The sequence below is a fragment of the Heteronotia binoei genome, chromosome 2 (assembly GCF_032191835.1).
Source record: "Heteronotia binoei isolate CCM8104 ecotype False Entrance Well chromosome 2, APGP_CSIRO_Hbin_v1, whole genome shotgun sequence".
NCBI classification, from domain to species: Eukaryota; Metazoa; Chordata; class Lepidosauria; order Squamata; family Gekkonidae; genus Heteronotia; species Heteronotia binoei.
Window position 1 is genome coordinate 190112780 of NC_083224.1, and position 18493 is coordinate 190131272.

The following is an 18493-nucleotide window of genomic DNA, read 5'->3' on the forward strand; positions in this document are numbered from 1 at the left end:
GATGGTGGCCTCTGCCCCATTATGAACCTGAGAACACTCAACACCTTCATAGTCTACAAAAAATTCCAGATGGTATCCCTGCAGAACATCCTGCCCCTCCTTTGGGAGAACGCCTGGATGGCCGCCATAGACCCCAAGGACACGTACTTCCATCTGTCCATTCATCCCTCATCCCATCCTTACCTCCGCTTTGCCTTTGGAAATCAGCATTTCCAATAGACTGCCCTTCCCTTTGGTATTTCTACAGCACCCAGAGTGTTTACAAAGACTATGGTGATCATCACAGCACACTTACATCTGCAGGGGATACTAATCTTTCCATACATCGATGACTGGTGGTCACAAAATCTCCACTGCAACTTCAAGAGCATTTGCATATCACCATGATGCTCCTACAGGACCTGGGGCTCTAGGTCAACCTGAAGAAATCACACCTCATACCATCCACTCGAGTGCAATTCATAGGGGCAATTCCGGACATCTCACTGCAAGGCTTTCCTGCCACCGGACAGGATCACAGCAATCCAAACCGTCATCCAGACCATCTGACTTCAGACAGTCGCCGCAGCGCTCCAGATGCAACGACTTCTCAGGCTCATGGCATCCACACCAGTCTTGCTCCATGTGCATCTGTGCATGTGCCCTCTTCAAGTATGGTTCATACGAGTATTCAACCCATCCAGACACCTACAATCCTTCAGGCTCACTATACCGCAATGTGTCCTGCATTCCCCGACCTGGTGAGAGTCAAACCACAATTTGGGACAGGGAGCTCCCTTCAAACTTCCAGCTCCATCCAAAATCATCATGACGGATGCTTCCCTATGGGGATGGGGGGCCCATCTAGCGGGGATTTGCATAGGGGGCCCTTGGGAACCGCACCTGTTACGGTGCCATATAAACTTTCTAGAACTCCTAGCCATACGATACACACTCCATTCCTTCCAGCATCTTATCTGAGGCCAGGTAGTCTCTGTGCTAATGGACAACACCACGGCCCTCTACTACCTGAACAAACAAAGGGGGTACAGTCTTCCTCCGGTTGTGCAAACTGACCACGGACATATGGGAGGACTGCCTAAAGCGGTGAGTACACCCAATTACCTCTCATCTCCCAGGCATACAGAATGTGACAGCGGACTCCCTCAGCAGGGGGGGAGCATCCTTTCACAAATGGGAGTTAAACTGGCTGTACCTCCAACCCCTATTCCAGGAATGGGGCTACCAAGACATAGACGTGTTCACCACCAGAGAGAACAAGAAATGTCCGGCATTTTTGCTGCAGAGGGGGGTCTGGCATTCTACTATCCCTCATGGACAAAGGGCTGAGCCACTCATCCCTGAGAGTGTATCTTGCGGCTATCTCAGCAGCACATGCAGAAGTGGATGTTCACACACCCATCCACTAAAAAGTTCCTCAAAGGGCTCATCTGCCTTTTCCCACCATCATGTTCCACCCATCATCTGCATGGGACCTAACCCTTGTATTATCCAAGCTGACAATGAAGCCATTTGAACCCATGGCTACATGTTCACACCAACTCCTGGCATGGAAAACGGCCTTCCTGATAGCAGTTACGTCTTCACGCAGAGTGGGGGAGCTTCGGGCATTGCGTTGTGATCCTCCTTATCTTACTTTCACCCCGGATGGGGTAACCCTGGCTCCTGACCCGAACTTTTTGCCAAAAGTAATTTCAGAGTTCCACTTATTGGCATATCATTCTGTGCAACTTTGTTCCCTGCCCCTTCCTTGGACGAGGAGAGGAGGTTACATACCTTGGGTGTCCAGCAGGCCTTATGCTTCTACCTTTACAGAACGAGGGAGTTTCGCTGCTCTTCCTCCCTCTTCATCTCACATGCAACCAGAACTAGAGGGGGCAGGATATCCGCACAACGTTTATCTAAATGAATTGTGGAGACCATTAAACTCTGCTACTAAGCAAAGAAACCTCTCCTGTATCCTATTCGCACGTACTCCACGAGGGCACGGGCCTCATCCATGGCTCTCCTCAGAGGGGTCCCACTGGTGGACATCTGCAGGGCTGCCACCTGGACTACGCCACACACATTCGCGAGACATGCCCTAGACGTCCGTCGCTCTCAAGGAGCTCCGGTGGGATGGGCAGTCTTGGAAGCAGTCCGCTTATGAGGACCTTCAGCACCCTCCTCCAGGTAGGCCTTATACGGTACATCGGTGTAAAGCACAGGGACCACGAAGAAGATAAACAGGTTGCTTACCTGTAACTGATGATTTTCGAGTGGTCATCTGTGCATTCACACCACCCGCCCTCCTTCCCCACTGCTGTCGGTCCTTCAAGGGTCACAACGGTCAGAGGGAACTGCCAGGATCCTCGTGCCTGTCCCAATGGGCATGCGCAGTGGAGCCCGCATGCATGACCATTGGGAGGGTGCAAGAATTCTTCTATATAGGCTTTGAAGTACTGATCGGAACTGGTGGAGGCGTACTATATCCCATTGGTGTGAAGCACAGATGACCACTCGAAGATCATCAGTTACAAGTAAGCAACCTGGCAACCTGTTTTTCCCTCTAAGCTGTGGAGTCTTGTGAGCAAAAATTCTGCTTTGTGAGCTACTGGCATTAAAGTTGTGAGCTACTGCATAAATTTATTTGCTCTAGGGCCATTTTTCCTGCGCTAAGACAAAAATGCGTGAGCTGGAAACTAAAAAAATTGTGAGCTAGTACGCACTAACTCAACTTTGAGGGAACACTGGTCCTAATAGCAGTTGGACATATTTTTATTTATTTACATTATTACTTGTGAGAAAGGCAGACTATAAATAATGTAAGTCAATACAGTTGATGGATGGGTCATTCAGGGGACAGTAGAATTAGGGTTGTGGATGCAACCAGAAGTCTCAAAAGAACTGAAGCATTAGTATTAATGTGACACATGAAATGAATGCAGAATCCCATAGTGTCATTTGAGCAGGCTATGCGCAGTAGTATAGACTACAGTCCCTAAAGACTTATCAAACTTTGTACAGTGGAACTCTTATTGCCTGTGCAGAAAAGCCCTCTTTAGCTGAAGGCAAAATCCTGCCTCCCTGCAGTCCTAATCTTCTGATAGGAATCTCATAGGGGAGGGGAGTGTGAGCTGTGTAGCTCCCCCCCCCCTTTACTGGACCAAAAAGCTCTTCGTGCACATCTGGCTTTCAGCTAATATCCAGTATTGATTTTAAGCTCTTGGTAAAATGGCTTCCGAGGCAGCTTCCAGTTCCCCCACATGATCTGTAGCGTTCTCCTCTTGCTGGTCTTTTACTACTGAAAGTTGCACCATTAAAATAATATTGGAAACCCAACAGAGGGTGAAAAATAGTTATCAACAATAGATTTTAACACTCACGGGAGGAGTGAGAAGATAAAATGTCCTGGCAGCAATAAATGGTTTTCATTTATGCCAAAACTATAGGTGAGTAGGGAAGTTCCACAAGTGCCTCCCCAAAAGGTGTAGTGGTGGTGTGAATGTCTTTAAGCCTCGGAAGGTGGAACACCCCCCTCCCCAATGTGTGAGGGCGTGGTTAGCGTTAGACCAGGATCTGAGAGATGTGGGTTTGAATCCCCACTCTGCCACAGAAGGTCACCTTGGGCCAGCCATGTGCTCTCAGCATTACCTACTTCACATAGTTGTTGTGGAGATAAAATGAAGGAGAAAAGAATAATGTGAGCTGTCTTGGGTCCTTGTTGGGGAGAAAGGAAGAGTATTAATAAAATCTACCTGTAGAAGACCTTACCTGTGTTGCATAAGTTTTGACATTCCAACTACATTTTTTGTTTTCACTTTCCACCACATGTTCCATAGAGAAAGAAATTGAACAGGGGTTCCCCAATGATGAGCCTCTGGGCACCACTGGAGTTCTGACACGATATGGTGCGTGCAGCCACAAAATGGCTGCTCCCAAATGGCTGCTGAAAGGAGGTGAAGCCAGCCACAAAATGGCTGCCACATCTTACCTTCAATTACATAGTGAAGATCTTGTGCTGTGGTTACGCCTGCTGCCAAAGCAAAAAAGTCTACAAAGGCAAACAAATCACCAATAACCAATTAAAAGCCTTGCTGGGAACAGCACCATGTAGCCCTTGGCAAATGCAAGGAAAAGTGTCTAGTGCCCCAAGGCACCACGTTGGGGACCCCTAGAATTATGGAATCACAGTGTTGGAAGGGACCTCCAGGATTGTCTAGTCCAACCCTGCACAATGTGGGAAATTCACAAATACCACCACCCCCCCTTGCAAAGTAAAGCTTAACAGCAAATATGTCACTTTTTAATTTTATTGTTTTGGGTTTTTTAGTCAGTGGTTTTGTTTGCAGTGTTGTTTGCTGTATTCACAGGAAAGTTAGTCAAAGTGATTTGGGCAGGGTTTGAGCTCTAGGGGCTCTCAACAAGTGGTGGGAGGAGGGGACACCTTCCTAATTTTTGTTCTTTCTTGCAGCATCTCTGCCCTTTGCCATTCTGAGCCTTGTGAACTCCCCCTACAAGCGTGGATTTTATTGCGATGACAACTCCATCCGGTACCCCTACAAGGCGGACACTATAACTCATGGACTGATGGCGGGCGTGACCATCACTTCCACCACATTCATTGTAAGGAAATGAGCCAGGAGAGCTTAAATGGAATTTTCACACTTCTGAGAGCTGGTGTGGTATAGTGGTTAGAATGTCAGATTAGGATCTGTGAGAACCAAGTTTGAATCCCCACTCATGTCTTGGAAACTCACTGGTAGACCCCCAGACCAGTCACACCCTCTCAGCCTCACCTACGTCACAGGGTGTCTGTTGTGGGGGAGGAAGGTAAAGGAGATTGTGAGCCGCTCTGAGACTCTTCGGAGTGGAGGGCGGGATATAAATCCAATATCTTCTACTTCTTCTTCTTCTACCTCACAGGGTTGTTGTGGGGATAAAAATGGAGGAGAGGAGAACCACGTAAGCTGCCTTGAGTCTCCACTGGGGAGAAGAAGGGTAGAGGATAAATGAATTAGATAAATCTGCATTGTGTCTGGGCCCAAAAACTGGATAGTATTTTTTATAAGCAGTACAAACATTGAAAAAAGTAAGGTAAGATAGAAATACCACACATTTTCTCTTTTACATAAGCAGTCATATTTTGGTTGCCTAAGGCATAAAAATCAGAGAAAAGCCATCATTTATAATCATCAATATTATCTAATAAATTGTAACTAACAACATTTTTCTATCTATAAAGTTGTTGGACAGATCTTTGTTATGTGCAAAGTTCTTATTAACTTTTGTATTGGTCTGGTCTACATACAGTTACATTTTAATTCCTAACAATTCTAACATTTTTGACCTTGGGTCATCGTAAAGCATTTTAAACATATGTTGCTCAATTCTGTCTCTTGATCCTTCTGGACTTTGTCATTTTATTCTTATTTTGATCTTTAAAGCTTTCCAACCTAATTTTGATCGATATATGTTAAAAATGCATTCAATTTTTCTTGAAATTTGGATTCTGGTCTGTTCAAGTAAGATGTTAGCTTTGCCAGTGTCATATAATCAGTTAATTTACTTTTTCTAGTCAGCCAATTCTGGGCGTATTTCAGTTTTCCATTTAGATGCATCTTTGCTTTCAGGTGTGTCCCCACTGATGAAATAACTTAAGCTGGTGGCATACCAGAAACCTTTCCACTTTGTTGTAGCTATTTTTTAAAAAAATGAGGTGTGGAGTTCCTTAGGAGGAGGAGATGGCCCGCGGCCATGCCTACTGGCTTAGCTACAAGGCACAACAGTGATGGAGTTGAGTTTGAAGGCATTCTTTGGAGTGGCACTAAGCCCTCAAGATGGAACCACTAGAACGGAGGGGTCAAAGTCATTTGTTACGTGGGATGGATCTGACAGAAATGTCATGTTGCCAGGGCTGGGCCATGCATACCATAAAATGTAATGCCAGGTACCAGAGATAGAAACTTTATAAAAGACACAGGGAAACCCAATTAATGATATTTTTTTATTCAAAATACAAACATGCTTAAAACATTAACAATCTCTTACGGTATTTCCTAACAATATCTCCCTGATGCCTCCCTCCCTCCCACCCATGACTCATTAGCACAGGGACAGTCATAGAATTATAGAGTTAGAAGGGCCCATACAGGCCATGTAGTCCAACACCCTGCTCAGTGCAGGATCAGCTTAGAGCAGGGGTGCCAAACATGCGGCCTGAGGGCCACATCAGGTCCCCTGAGGGTTCGTATCAGGCCCATGAGCTAGTCTGCTTCTCCCTTCCTCTTTCTTCCTTCCGTATAACAGCTTGTTTGTCAGCCTTGCTCAATCACACAAAAGATACAGAGAAAAGCCTCTGTTTTCTCCATTGTCTAAGGCTCCTTCCTTGGGAGGAAGGGGGGAGAGAGAGCTTGTTTTGCCAGACTCAATCAGAGCTACTCTCAAGCAGAGCTACTGAGCCAAGCCTCTTTTCTTTCTACTGACTGAGGCTCCACCCCCTTTTTATCCCCTGGAGAGGGAGGGAAAGAGCCAGAGCTTCATTTGCCCAGTTCCCTCAATCATACAGGAGAGAGACAAAATCTTTAATTGTTTTTGTCCTTTATATAGTGGCCCCATGGCGCAGAGTGGTAAAGCAGCAGTACTATGCTCTGAACTCTCTGCTCATGACCTGAGTTCGATTCTGGTGGAAGCTGGATTCAGGTAGCTGACTCAAGGTTGACTCAGCCTTCCATCCTTCCGAGGTCGGTAAAATGAGTACCCAGCTTGCTGAGGGAAAGTGTAAAAGACTGGGGAAGGAAATGGAAACCACCCCGTAAAAAGTCTGTCATGAAAAAGTTGCGAAAGCAACGTCACCCCAGAGTCGGAAACGACTGGTGCTTGCACAGGGGACCTTTCCTTTCCTTGTCCTTTATAAAGTTTATATTTTCGCTACATGGCATTACATTTTATGACACACATGGCCTGGTTTGACAAGGACTCATTTATGTTCGATCCGGCCCCCATAACAAATGAGTTTGACAGCCCTGGCCTAGAGCATCCCTGAGAGACAGCTTGGTATAGTGGTTAAGTGCGCAGACTCTTATCTGGGAAAAGGGGGTTTGACGCCCCACTCCTCCACTTGCAGCTGCTGTAATGGCCTTGGGTCAGCCTTAGCTCTTGCAGGAGTTGTCCTTGAAAGGGCAGCTGCTGTAAGAGTTCTCTCAGCCCACCTCTTATAGACCATCAAGAAGGGCACCCTCTGCGTCGGCCTCGAAGCCGCCCAATGTCGAGCTGATTCGACCCCGTCGGGACCCTGCTTTACAGATTTCTCCAATTACACCGCCTGTATGGGTCGCTATCAATATGCTCTCTAGGAACAGGTTTCCAACATCTTGCCCAGCCTCCCGGAACAGAGCAGGATTGCTCTGCGGAAGATTCAAAAGGAGGGAATGATCCTAGCCAAGCAGCAACTAAACTCGGCCAAGCACTCAGGTGACACCTGTGCCAAGACCCTGACAACGACCATCACTCTACGACGCCATTCCTGGTTACGCTCCACGGCCTTACAACCAGACACCCATTGAGGATCTACCCTTTGATGGCAATGGCCTCTTCAGTTCTAATACCGATTCGGTTCTGCAGGAGATGGATAAGAGTATCCGAACCTCCAGGAACCTGGGAGTCTCCACGCAACGTTCCCAAACTAAACGACCTTGGCCCAAACCGTGGAATAAGAAACCTTATTCGAAATCTCCATCAGAGCAATCTTGGCTGGACTTACAAGACACGTACTTCCATATCTCCATTCACCCTTCTCACAGGCAGTACCTCAGATTCACCATTGGAGCAGCCCATTTCCAGTACTGGGCGTTGCCCTTCGGTCTTTCTACAGCCCCCAGGGTTTTCACCAAGACTATGGTGGTTATCGCAGCCCATCTGAGATTGCAGGGGATAACCCTAGTCCCGTACATAGACGATTGGCTCCTCGTGGCAGAATCCAGGGTCCATCTTCTACAGCACATTGCCATTTCTCTCACTCTTCTTCGGGAGCTGGGTCTGCAAGTCAACCAAAAGAAGTCCCACCTACAACCCTCTCAGAGGGTGCAATTTATAGGAGCCATAATAGAAACCAATGCTTGCAAGGCCTTCCTGCCTCCAAATTGAGCGGAGGACATAATCAATCTTGTTCAGGCCGTTCGGTTCAGACCTACGGTCACAGCGCGTCAGATTCAGCATCTTTTGGGCCTCATGGCAGCCACTATTTCGGTTCTGGTCCTCGCCAGGCTGCATATGAGGATTCTGCAACTATGGTTCCTCAAACACTTCAAATGCAATCTCGATTCTCCATCTCATCTGATGACCATCCCTCCAGAAGTTCTATCCTCTCTCACCTGGTGGCAACAGCAGCAGCTCCTGATGGAGGGGGCTCCCTTCCACCGACCATCCCCATCAGTCACAATAACGTCAGATACGTCCCTATGGGGTTGGGGAGCACATATGAACGGCTTATGCGTGGGGGACAGGTGGCCCAATCACCATGCACATCACCATATAAATTTCTTGGAACTGTTGGCGATCTTCCATGCTATCCAGTCCTTTCAGTCGCTTCTCAAGGACAAAACGGTAGTCATTCTGACAGACAATACGACGGCTATGTCTTATATAAACAGGCAGGGGGGTACGGTGTCCCGCAGACTCTGTGTACTTGCTCTGAACATATGGGAGATGTGCATATCAATGGGTGTGTCCTTGGTGGCGACACATCTTCTGGGGGACTTGAATGTGTGTGCAGACTTCCTCAGTAGAGGGGGAGCTTCGCTTCATGAATGGGAGCTCAACTGGGACTTCCTTCATCCAATTTTTCTGAGTTGGGGAACGTCGGAGATAGACATTTTTGCCACGCACAGCAACAGGAAATGCAAACTATTCTTCTGCAGGAGGGGACAGATCCCCTGTCCTTGGGGGATGGCCTCCTCTTTCCGTGGGATTAGCAGCATGTGTACCTATTTCCTCCCATTCCTCTGATCAACAAGGTGGTGTAGAAGATTTCGGGGGAAAGACCTGTGGGCATCTTCGTGACACCCTGGTGGCCCAGACAGCATTGGTTCTCCCTGGTCCTTCATCTAGCCAAGGGAAACTTTCACCATTTTCCTCAGGCCTCAAATCTTCTTCTCACACACCAGGGCCATGTGTTGCACCACGATGTACCGCATCTGAAATTAACAGTGTGGCGTCTACAGTGACTTTACTGTCAGACAGAGCTCAATTTGTTATATTGAACAGCAGGAAGCCTTCTGCACGCAAGTCCTATGCCTATAAATGGTCACATTTTGTTCAGTTTTCTTCTAATCTTTCCTTAGACCCGTCAACAGTGGGCCTACCTGGCATTTTTTATTTTCTCCTTTCCCTTTTGGATAAGGGATTGGCAGTCTCATCGTTGCGTGTTTATTTGGCTGCCATATCTGCTAATCATTCCCAGATAGATGGACATTCTGTTTTCTCACATTTTGATACTAAGAGGTTCCTCAAGGGGCTCTCTAGACTGTATCCTTCTGTGAGACAGCCTACTCCAACTTGGGACCTCTCCTTGGTCTTACGTGCTCTAGCGGGGAAACGCTTTGAGCCGATGGCCACCTGTTCTCTGCAATTATTGGCATGGAAAATGGCCTTTTTGGTGGCAATTACTTCTGTAAGAAGAGTGGGTGAGCTGGCAGCGCTCAGATGCGACGCCCCCTACCTGTGTTTCACCAATGAAGGCGTAGTGCTTCGCCCGGATGTCACCTTCCTTCCCAAGGTGATCTCTTCCTTTCATTTAAACTTTGAAATCTCCCTGCCAGTGTTTTTTCCTAATCTGGCCAATGATGCTGAAAGGAAACTTCACGCTTTGGATGTGAAACGAGCGTTATCATTCTATCTCCATCGTGTAAATCCTTCAAGGAAAGACACCAGGCTTTTTGTTTCCTATGCCACTGCGTCTTTAGGGCAGCGGATCTCATCCCAAAGACTTTCTAAATGGATAACTGAGACCATAAAACTCTGTTATCTATTGAGCAAGAAACCCCTGCCAGGGCCCATAACAGCCCATTCCACTCGAGCTATGGCGACTTCGGTGGCTTTCCTGAGCAGTGTTTCGATCCAGGACATTTGTAAGGCTGCCACCTGGTCCTCACCGCATACCTTTGTGAGTCACTATGCGCTGGACCTACATCTTCACCAGGACGCATCGGTGGGCTGTGCTGTTCTGCAGTCTCTTTCCTGCTGATGGACCGTCGCACCCTCCTCCAGGTTGGAAGTTGGCTTGCTAATCTCCCATCAGTGTGATGCACAGAGACCATGAAGAAGATAAACAGATTGCTTACCCGTAACTGATGCTCTTCGAGTGGTCATCTGTGCAGTCACACTACCTGCCCTCTTTCCCCTCTGCTGCTGGTCCATCTTGGGCTTATGCAGCGGTCAGAAGGAACTGGCGGGATGTCCGCTCCCATCTCAGTGGGCATGCGCAGTGGGGCTTCTGGGCATGCGCACTGGGATGTCAGCGTGGAAATCTGCAGCTTTTAAGTTTACCGATCGAGATCGGCGCTGGCGCCTAATCCCATCAGTGTGATTGCACGCCTAATCCCATCAGTGTGATTGCACAGATGACCACTCGAAGATCATCAGTTACAGGTAAGCAACCTGTTTTTCTTTCTAGCAGGCTATTGCGATCAGGGAGGAGTTTGCTGTGTTTGGCTTGGCTCCAGGTAGTTACCGCCACACCTAGTTGTGCTGACGTGAACATGGTGTCAATAATCTCCTGCTTGCTTTTGTGTTGGAGAAGGCAGGATAGAGCATCAACCAGGAAGTTTCACTTTCTGGGAAGGTGCTTAAATGTGAATTTGAACTTGGAGAAAAACTCTGCCTACCTAACCTGTTTGGTGCCTAATTTGCATGGCGTTTTTAGCACCTCTAAATTTACGTGATCTGTCCAGATTTCAAATGGCGCCTTCATGCCCTCAAACTATTGGGACCAAGTTGCCAAGGCGAGTTTGATTGCTGACACTTTTTTATCCCACACTGACCAGTTGCATTCCGTGGCATTGAACTTTCTTGATACAAATGCATGTGGATGGAGTAATGTGTCCTCCCCCTATATTCCTTGGGGATCATTTTTATCATTAATGGCAAAATAGGACTTTTGACATTGACTGCAATAGTTGGGAAGCACTTTTTGTGGAAGGATATTTATTTAAAACATTTCTCAGCTGCCTTTCTTTCTTCTGGAGCTCAAGTTTAGTTTATAAATGAAATGTGTAAAATAGAGTACATAAAAATACGGAAAACCAAAATTTAAAACCAGAATTTAAGACTGTTTTAATCAAATCCAGTTCAGAATAAAACCATCTTCTGCTGTCTTCTAAAAATCACAAGTGAGGGATCCACTCATGTCCTGGCCCGTAGCCAGAAAATTCCGGTTGAGGGGGCCCATGGGAAAAAAAATTGGATGGAGGGTCCTCTCCCCCTCTGGCGGCCCCAGCGGCCCCTCTCCGCGTGGCACCTTCCCCTCCCTTCCTCCCGCCCACTCATCCACCAGGCAAAACTATAAAAAGCGGGCTCCTGGGGCTCTTGCAAGGTTCCCCCCACCCCACCAATCATATGATCAGCTGGAAAAGCTGCTCTGAAGCCGGCGGTATCTATGCCAGCTTTCCGGCACAATCCGCAAGTTCAGCGCTGGGGCAGCCAGTGCTGAAGTTGCTGATCGGGCCGGGAAGCTGGCATAGGAACCGCCAGTTTTGACGTGGCTTTTCCAGCTGATCACATGATTGGTGGGGGCGGGAGCACCTTGCAAGAGCCCCAGGAGCCCGCTCTTTACAGTTTCGCCTGGTGGATGAGTGGGTGGGAGGAAGGAAGGAAGGGAGGGGAAGGTGCCATGCGGAGGGCGGCCGCCAGAGCTGCGGGGAGAAAAGTGGCGGCGGAGAGAGGAGGGGCCAGGGAAAGAAGGGGCCATAAAGGTCCAAGGGGTGGTTGAGTGGAGGAGCCAGGCTCCCCCCACCCCCCATGTCTACAGGCCTGGGCATGCCTCTCTGGGAAAATTGTTCCTTAATTGTGGGGCCGCATCCAAAAAGTCCCCGTCTCATGCGCCCATCAAAAGAGCTGCTGTGATTAATAGGGCAGTCAGAAGGGCCTCTCCCTGTGATCTTAATTCCTGGGCAGGAACAAGCTACACCCTATTGATGCCTTTCCCCCAAAGAGTGACCCATCTGGGGTTTACTGACTACTCTCACTAATCACATTCTTTCATTTTGTTTTTAGGTCTCCTTGGGTGAAGCATACCTTGTTTATAGGAAGCGCCTGTACTCAAAGTCCGAGTTCAACAATTACGTGGCTGCCCTCTACAAGGTGTTGGGGACTTTCCTTTTTGGCGCAGCTGTCAGCCAGTCACTGACGGACCTGGCCAAGTATATGATTGGGCGCCTGCGGCCAAACTTCCTGGCTGTCTGCAATCCCATTTGGTCGAAAATAAACTGTTCGGAGTATGTGCACCTGGAAGCTGTGTGCCAGGGAAACATCAAGAACATCACAGAGTCCAGGTCAGTATGGCAGGAATGCTGCCTTGCATGTCACCTCTCAGGGCTGTTATGATAGGGTGGGAGCCTCTGGCTGCCATTGGCTTAGCTGCAGTGATGTCACAGAGCCATGAAACAGCTAACTACCAAGGAGGTCTTTAGAAGGAGAGTTCTGGTATCCATGAGCAACTTTCTTTGGGTATTGCTGAAACCCCTTGAATGTTCCAAAGACTGTCCCATCAATCAGGGCCTCGTAATGCTGAGTTCCTGGCCAGAGACTGACAGTATGGTCTCCTGACAATGGCCCTCATTAATGCTTATTAATCATATTCTTGGCTGTATTTTGTTTGGTGTAGTGGATAAGTGCTCAGGCTCTTATCTGGGAGAACTGGGTTTCATTCCCCACTCCTTCACTTGCAGCTGCTGGAATGGCCTTGGGTCAGCCATAGCTCTTGCAGAGCTGTCCTTGAAAGGGCAGCTTCTGGGAGAGCTCTCTTGGCCCCACCTATCTCACAGGGTGTCTGTTGTGGGGGAGGAAGGGAAAGGAGATTGTAGGCTGCTCTGAGACTTTGTCCTTGAAAGGGCAGCTTCTGGGAGAGCTCTCTTGGCCCCACCTATCTCACAGGGTGTCTGTTGTGGGGGAGGAAGGGAAAGGAGATTGTAGGCTGCTCTGAGACTTTGTCCTTGAAAGGGCAGCTTCTGGGAGAGCTCTCTTGGCCCCACCTATCTCACAGGGTGTCTGTTGTGGGGGAGGAAGGGAAAGGAGATTGTGAGCCACTCTGAGATTCAGAGTGAAGGGCGGGGTATAAATCCAATATCATCATCATTTTCTTCTTCTATTTTCTTATGAAATATCCATACATTCTTGTATTGTTTATATAGTGGCAAAATCTGAGGTGCATCATGAACAACTGATATATCTATTCAACCAACTGTTACGTTGTATACCTAATCCTTCTGAGTAAATTAGAGACTGTTTAAAGTAAGAGGCCCCAAAGAGGGAAGTGTGACCATGAGAGAATTGCCTGTTATCACCGTCTCCTGGGAAACAGAAGACGGAAACATAGGAGGATAGCTATGGACTGGAATGTGCAACCTTGACTTATCCAAAACATTATAGACCTGAAAACTTTTTAAAATATATATTTGGCACTGAATCTGCTCACCCAGAATACTGGTGCGTAAGTCTAGGACCACTAGGTCCTCTGTCTATAAATAATAGTTAGGTTTCAATGCACATCTCAACGCACAGCAGCCAAGAAGGTCTGAGCGCCTGCTCCGGCTGCAACGCCACTGAGGATGTTCTCCGCAGCTGAGAACAAAATGTCTGGAAGGAAAACTTTCTCCAGTAGAACATGGCATTTGAGCCCAAAAGATTCTACAAACCCCAATGATGTTACCAGCTGTGAAAACCTGAAATCTTTGATAATAGTTAGGTTTCATTTTACTTTAGTTCTAGCAAGGGAACTTCCTCGCCATGAGTGTTCGCTTTGCTGATTTATCTCAATAAACACTTCTTCTGCATTCACCTGAGAAGTCCACTTGAGTAATGCTCAGAGCAAAACCTTAGAAAGACGGACAACGCAACCCTTGTTGCTTATCAGTCTCATGGACATAAGAAGCTGCCTTCCACTGAGTCCAGGAGACTGGTGCCCCTCTTGCTTGCTTCCTCTGGTAGCGGGTCTGCTGGGACTTAGCAGGGTCTCACTGGACATACCACAGGTTGTACCCAGAGTCGCAGACGTGCATGGGATAGAGAAGGTAGAGAAAGAAGTACTTTTCTCCGTGTCTCACAATACAAGAACTTGGTGGACATTCAATGAAATTGCTGAGCAGTCAGGTTAAAACAGAAGTCCTTCTTCACCCAAAGGGTGATTAACGCGTGGAATTCACTGCCAAAGGAGGTGGTGGCAGCTACAAGCATAGCCAGCTTCAAGAGGGGATTGGATAAGCATATGGAGCAGAGGTCCATCGGTGGCTATTAGCCACAGGGAATTGATGGAACTCTCTGTCTGGGGTAGTGATGCTCTGTATTCTTGGTGTTTGGGGGGGGGCGCAGTGGAAGGACCTCTAGCCCCACTTGTGGACCTCCTGATGGCACTTGGTTGTTGTTGTTTTTTTGTGGCAACTGTGTGACACAAAGTGTTGGATTGGAAGGCCTAACCCAACATGGCTTCTCATGTTCTTTTGTTCTTACATGCAAAGCAAGGGCTGTCACTGAGCCACAGCCCTTGCTGATCCTGCAAAGCTGTTTGCTTTCTTATGTTTGCACCTTGCTTTCCTTGGGAAGAGCCATTTCTCAGACAGCCTGGCATCCTGGTAGCTTGCGAAGTAAGAGCTTCTTTGTGCCAGTAGAAGAAGAGGCAGCATGGTGCAGTAGGTAAAGGGTTGGACTACAATGTGGGAGACCCAGGTCCACATCTTCCCTTCGCTGTGGAAGCTGGCCAGGGGACCCTTTGGGGGCCAGTCGCGCCCTCTCCACCTCCCCTGCCCCTGCCCAGGGTTGCTGTGAAGATAAACTGGAGGAAAGGAGAGTTATGGCAGCCACATTGGGACTCCATTTGGGAGAAAAGGAGGCTAGAAATAAGGAAAGACTTAAATAAAATAGAATTGCCTCCTGTGGCTCCATACTGCTGGAGAGAGCGTCGAAGAACAGACATAACTGTTTGCTCGCTCTGCCCCTTCTAGGTTATCGTTCTATTCTGGACATTCCTCGTTTGGGATGTACTGCATGATGTTTCTGGCGGTGAGTAGTCCACTGGCTCACATGGCCAGATGTGCCCCCCCCCTCAGTGTCCTGTCGCTTTGGGGAGTGGTCACCCAAGAGGATGCATGGGTCCTGATCCTGGCTGTCCACTGACCTGTCTTCTGTCTCTCCTCCCCGGCCCTGGTTCCAGCTGTATGTCCAGGCCCGCCTGGTGGGGCGATGGGCCCGGTTGGTGCGCCCGACGGTCCAGTTCTTCCTCATCTCCTTTGCCATCTACGTGGGCTGTACCAGAGTCTCGGACTACAAACACCACTGGAGCGACGTATTGGTGGGCCTCCTCCAGGGGGCATTCATTGCCATTCTTGTGGTATGTGTGGGCTGAAGTAGAGGGCAGATGTGGGGCTGAGGGAGGAGGCAAGCATGGTAGAGGGCAGTCCTGTGACCCACTGATTTCTTACGCCGTCAATCTTGGGAAGCTTCGGTTCAAATCCTCCTTTGGTCAGGTGCTCCTGGGGTGGCACTGGGGAAATACCATTTCTGCCTCTGCTGCATTGGCTTGAACTGCTGTGCCTCTCTGCTCCTTGCCTTTGAGATACCCAGAATTCATCTTGTCTTCCCATAATGCCTGCCTCATCCTAAAGAATGGCAGAGATACCTCTGGCTGGTTTTTCCTCATAGTAAAGGCGGGTTTTATGGAGACCAGTGACTGCCCAAAAGACCAATAAGTGGGATTCTCGATAAAATAAAGCCTGAACCCTCCTGAGAAGCTAAAATGACTAAATTGAGGCTGGTGTACTTTGGTCCCATTATGAGAAGACAAGAGTCACTGGGGAAGACAGCCATGCTAGGAAAAGTTGGAGGGGGCAGGAAAAGAGGAAGAGCCAACAGGAGAAGGACGGACTCCACCAAGGAAGCCACCAGGGCCCTCAGTTTGCAAGAGCTGAGAGGATTTTGGGGAGGACATTAATTTGTAGGGTCCCCATGGGTTACAAGCAGATTGATGGTACTTAACACAAAAACCCATTGGGGAGTTGGGGTGTTTGTGAATATTCCATGGCTCCTCAGCATCCCAGAGCTTCATATTCCTCAAGGGTAGCCTAAATATAGGAGGAAACAGAACAACAATAAATACACAAGTTTTGTGTGTGGTTATGGACAGAGGAGGGGAATATCACTTTCTCACACCCACCTAGTGAGCAAACCAAAATCTTCTGTTGGTCTCTGAGTATTGCTATTTTGGAAATAGTAGAGGGACACTTGGTTGGTATATTTTGCTTTTAGATTGTTTGTGAGAAGCAATGCTATGTGGTGGCTAGAGTGTCACCAGTCCCCACTCTGGCAAGGAAGCTCGCTGGCTGATCTTGGGCCAGTCATGCGCTCTCAGCCGAACCTGCCTTACAGGGTTGTCGTGAGGATTAAAAGCAAAGGAGGAAGAGCACGGCTCTGAGCTCCGTAGAGGAAGGACAGGTTAAAAATGCACTACTAAATAGATGTGTTTAAACTGCCTCAAGTCCTGCAGATTGGGAGGAATGGGGGATTTAAATATTTATAAAATATATTGGAAACCATGCAATGTAATTTTTTTTTTTGTATGAGTCCAGTGGCACCTTTTTTTTTCTGTGACACATATTTTATTTTTTATGTAGCAAAAATAACAATAGACAAAAAGACGACACAAGAATAATAATAAACTAACACAACATATAACAAAAAAAAAAGGAGCTTAAGGTTTGCGTCAATATATGTCATTTTCCATCATTTCCGTTATCATACACTTTTGCCCAATCCTATAACGGTTTCCAAGTTTCTTTACATTTCTCTATATTCCCTTCTCTCAGTTTAGTCGTTAAAAAGTCCATTTCTGCTACTTCATATAACTTTGGCAGAAATTCCTCTTTCCCTGGTACGTGCTGAATTTTCCAATATCTAGCATATATTAATCTAGCCACAGTTACTATATACAATAAAAGTTTTCTAGTTAATTTTGGGATAGAGTTCTTACATCTATTTAACAAATATAGTTCAGGTGTATGCTGTATGGTTATTTTCAATATTTTTGGGGCCCCTGCATGGATCTGGGCCCAGTATTTTTTGGCTTTTTCATATTGCCACCAACAATGGTACAGAGTTCCCCTTGTCCTATTACATTTCCAGCATTTGTTAGAAGAGTTAGGATAAATTTTAGCTAGTTTCTCAGGCGTGAAGTACCAACGATATACCATCTTGTAGATGTTTTCTTTAAATGTGACAGATTTAGTTAATTTGAGATTCTCTTTCCAAATTTTTTCCCATTCCACTAATTCTATGTTATAACCAAAATCCTGCATCCATCTTACCCAGGTTTCTTTAACTACTTCATCCTGCATTCTTACCTCTAAAAGCCAATTATAGACTTTAGAAATCAACTTCTGATCAGTACTTAAAATTAAAGTATCAAATTCATTGAATTTCTTAAGAAAAGCTATTTCTTTGTCTGTTTTGTATCTTGATCTAATCTGTAGTTTAATCCACCAATCTAGGGATTTTTCATCAAGTTGTAAATCGCCTTTATCATCTAATAAGATCCCATAATTAAGATTGTGCTCCCACTGGTAAAGGTTAGGGTGAGTTGATGCTTCTACTGGAGATAGCCATACAGGCGTGTAGCTGTAAAATTGGGCTTTTACTCCTATCCAAATTTTATAGATTGACTTTCTTATTTCGTGTCTAAAAAATACACTATTCTTTTTTTTTGGGGGGGGGGGGGTTGGGGTTGGTACCAAATATAGGAATGCCACCCCCTTATTAGATCTGCCCCTTCTAATATCAGCAATCTCTTATTCTTCAATAAAAGCCAATCCTTTGCCCAAGTTAAAAAACACGCCTTGTAATATGTTTGTCAGTCTGGTAATGCAAACCCCCCTCTTAGTTTACTATCTTGTAGTATCTTCAGTTTTATTCTGGGCCTCTTATTTTGCCATATAAACTTACTTATTATCTTGTTCAATTGTTGAAAATTAGCTGTTGGGATTACAATCGGAATCGTTTGAACTAGGAAGAGAATTCGAGGTAGCACATTCATTTTAATCGACACGATCCTTCCTAGTAGGGAAATTTGCAGATCATTCCATCTTTCTAAATCAAATTTTATTTCCATCATAATCTTATCAAAATTGTCCTGTTTCAAGTTTTTCAATTCTGTTGTCAAGTAAATACCTAAGTATTTTACTCTTTTTCCATGTCCAATACCCGATTTCTCTTCCAATTCACTAATTTGCTTTTGTGACATATTTTTCGCAAGGAA

The 18493-nt window shown here is 46.8% G+C and overlaps 1 protein-coding gene across 1 annotated transcript in view; it reads left to right on the top strand.

Moving 5' to 3' along the window:
* Positions 1-18493, top strand: part of PLPP2 (phospholipid phosphatase 2) — a 36874-nt gene that overhangs the window by 14753 nt on the left and 3628 nt on the right. Inside the window, exons 2-5 of the mRNA XM_060232721.1 lie at positions 4454-4605; positions 12250-12527; positions 15192-15249; positions 15401-15577. Of these exons, the coding sequence (XP_060088704.1) occupies positions 4454-4605; positions 12250-12527; positions 15192-15249; positions 15401-15577 (665 nt within the window). The remainder of the gene's footprint in view (positions 1-4453; positions 4606-12249; positions 12528-15191; positions 15250-15400; positions 15578-18493) is intronic.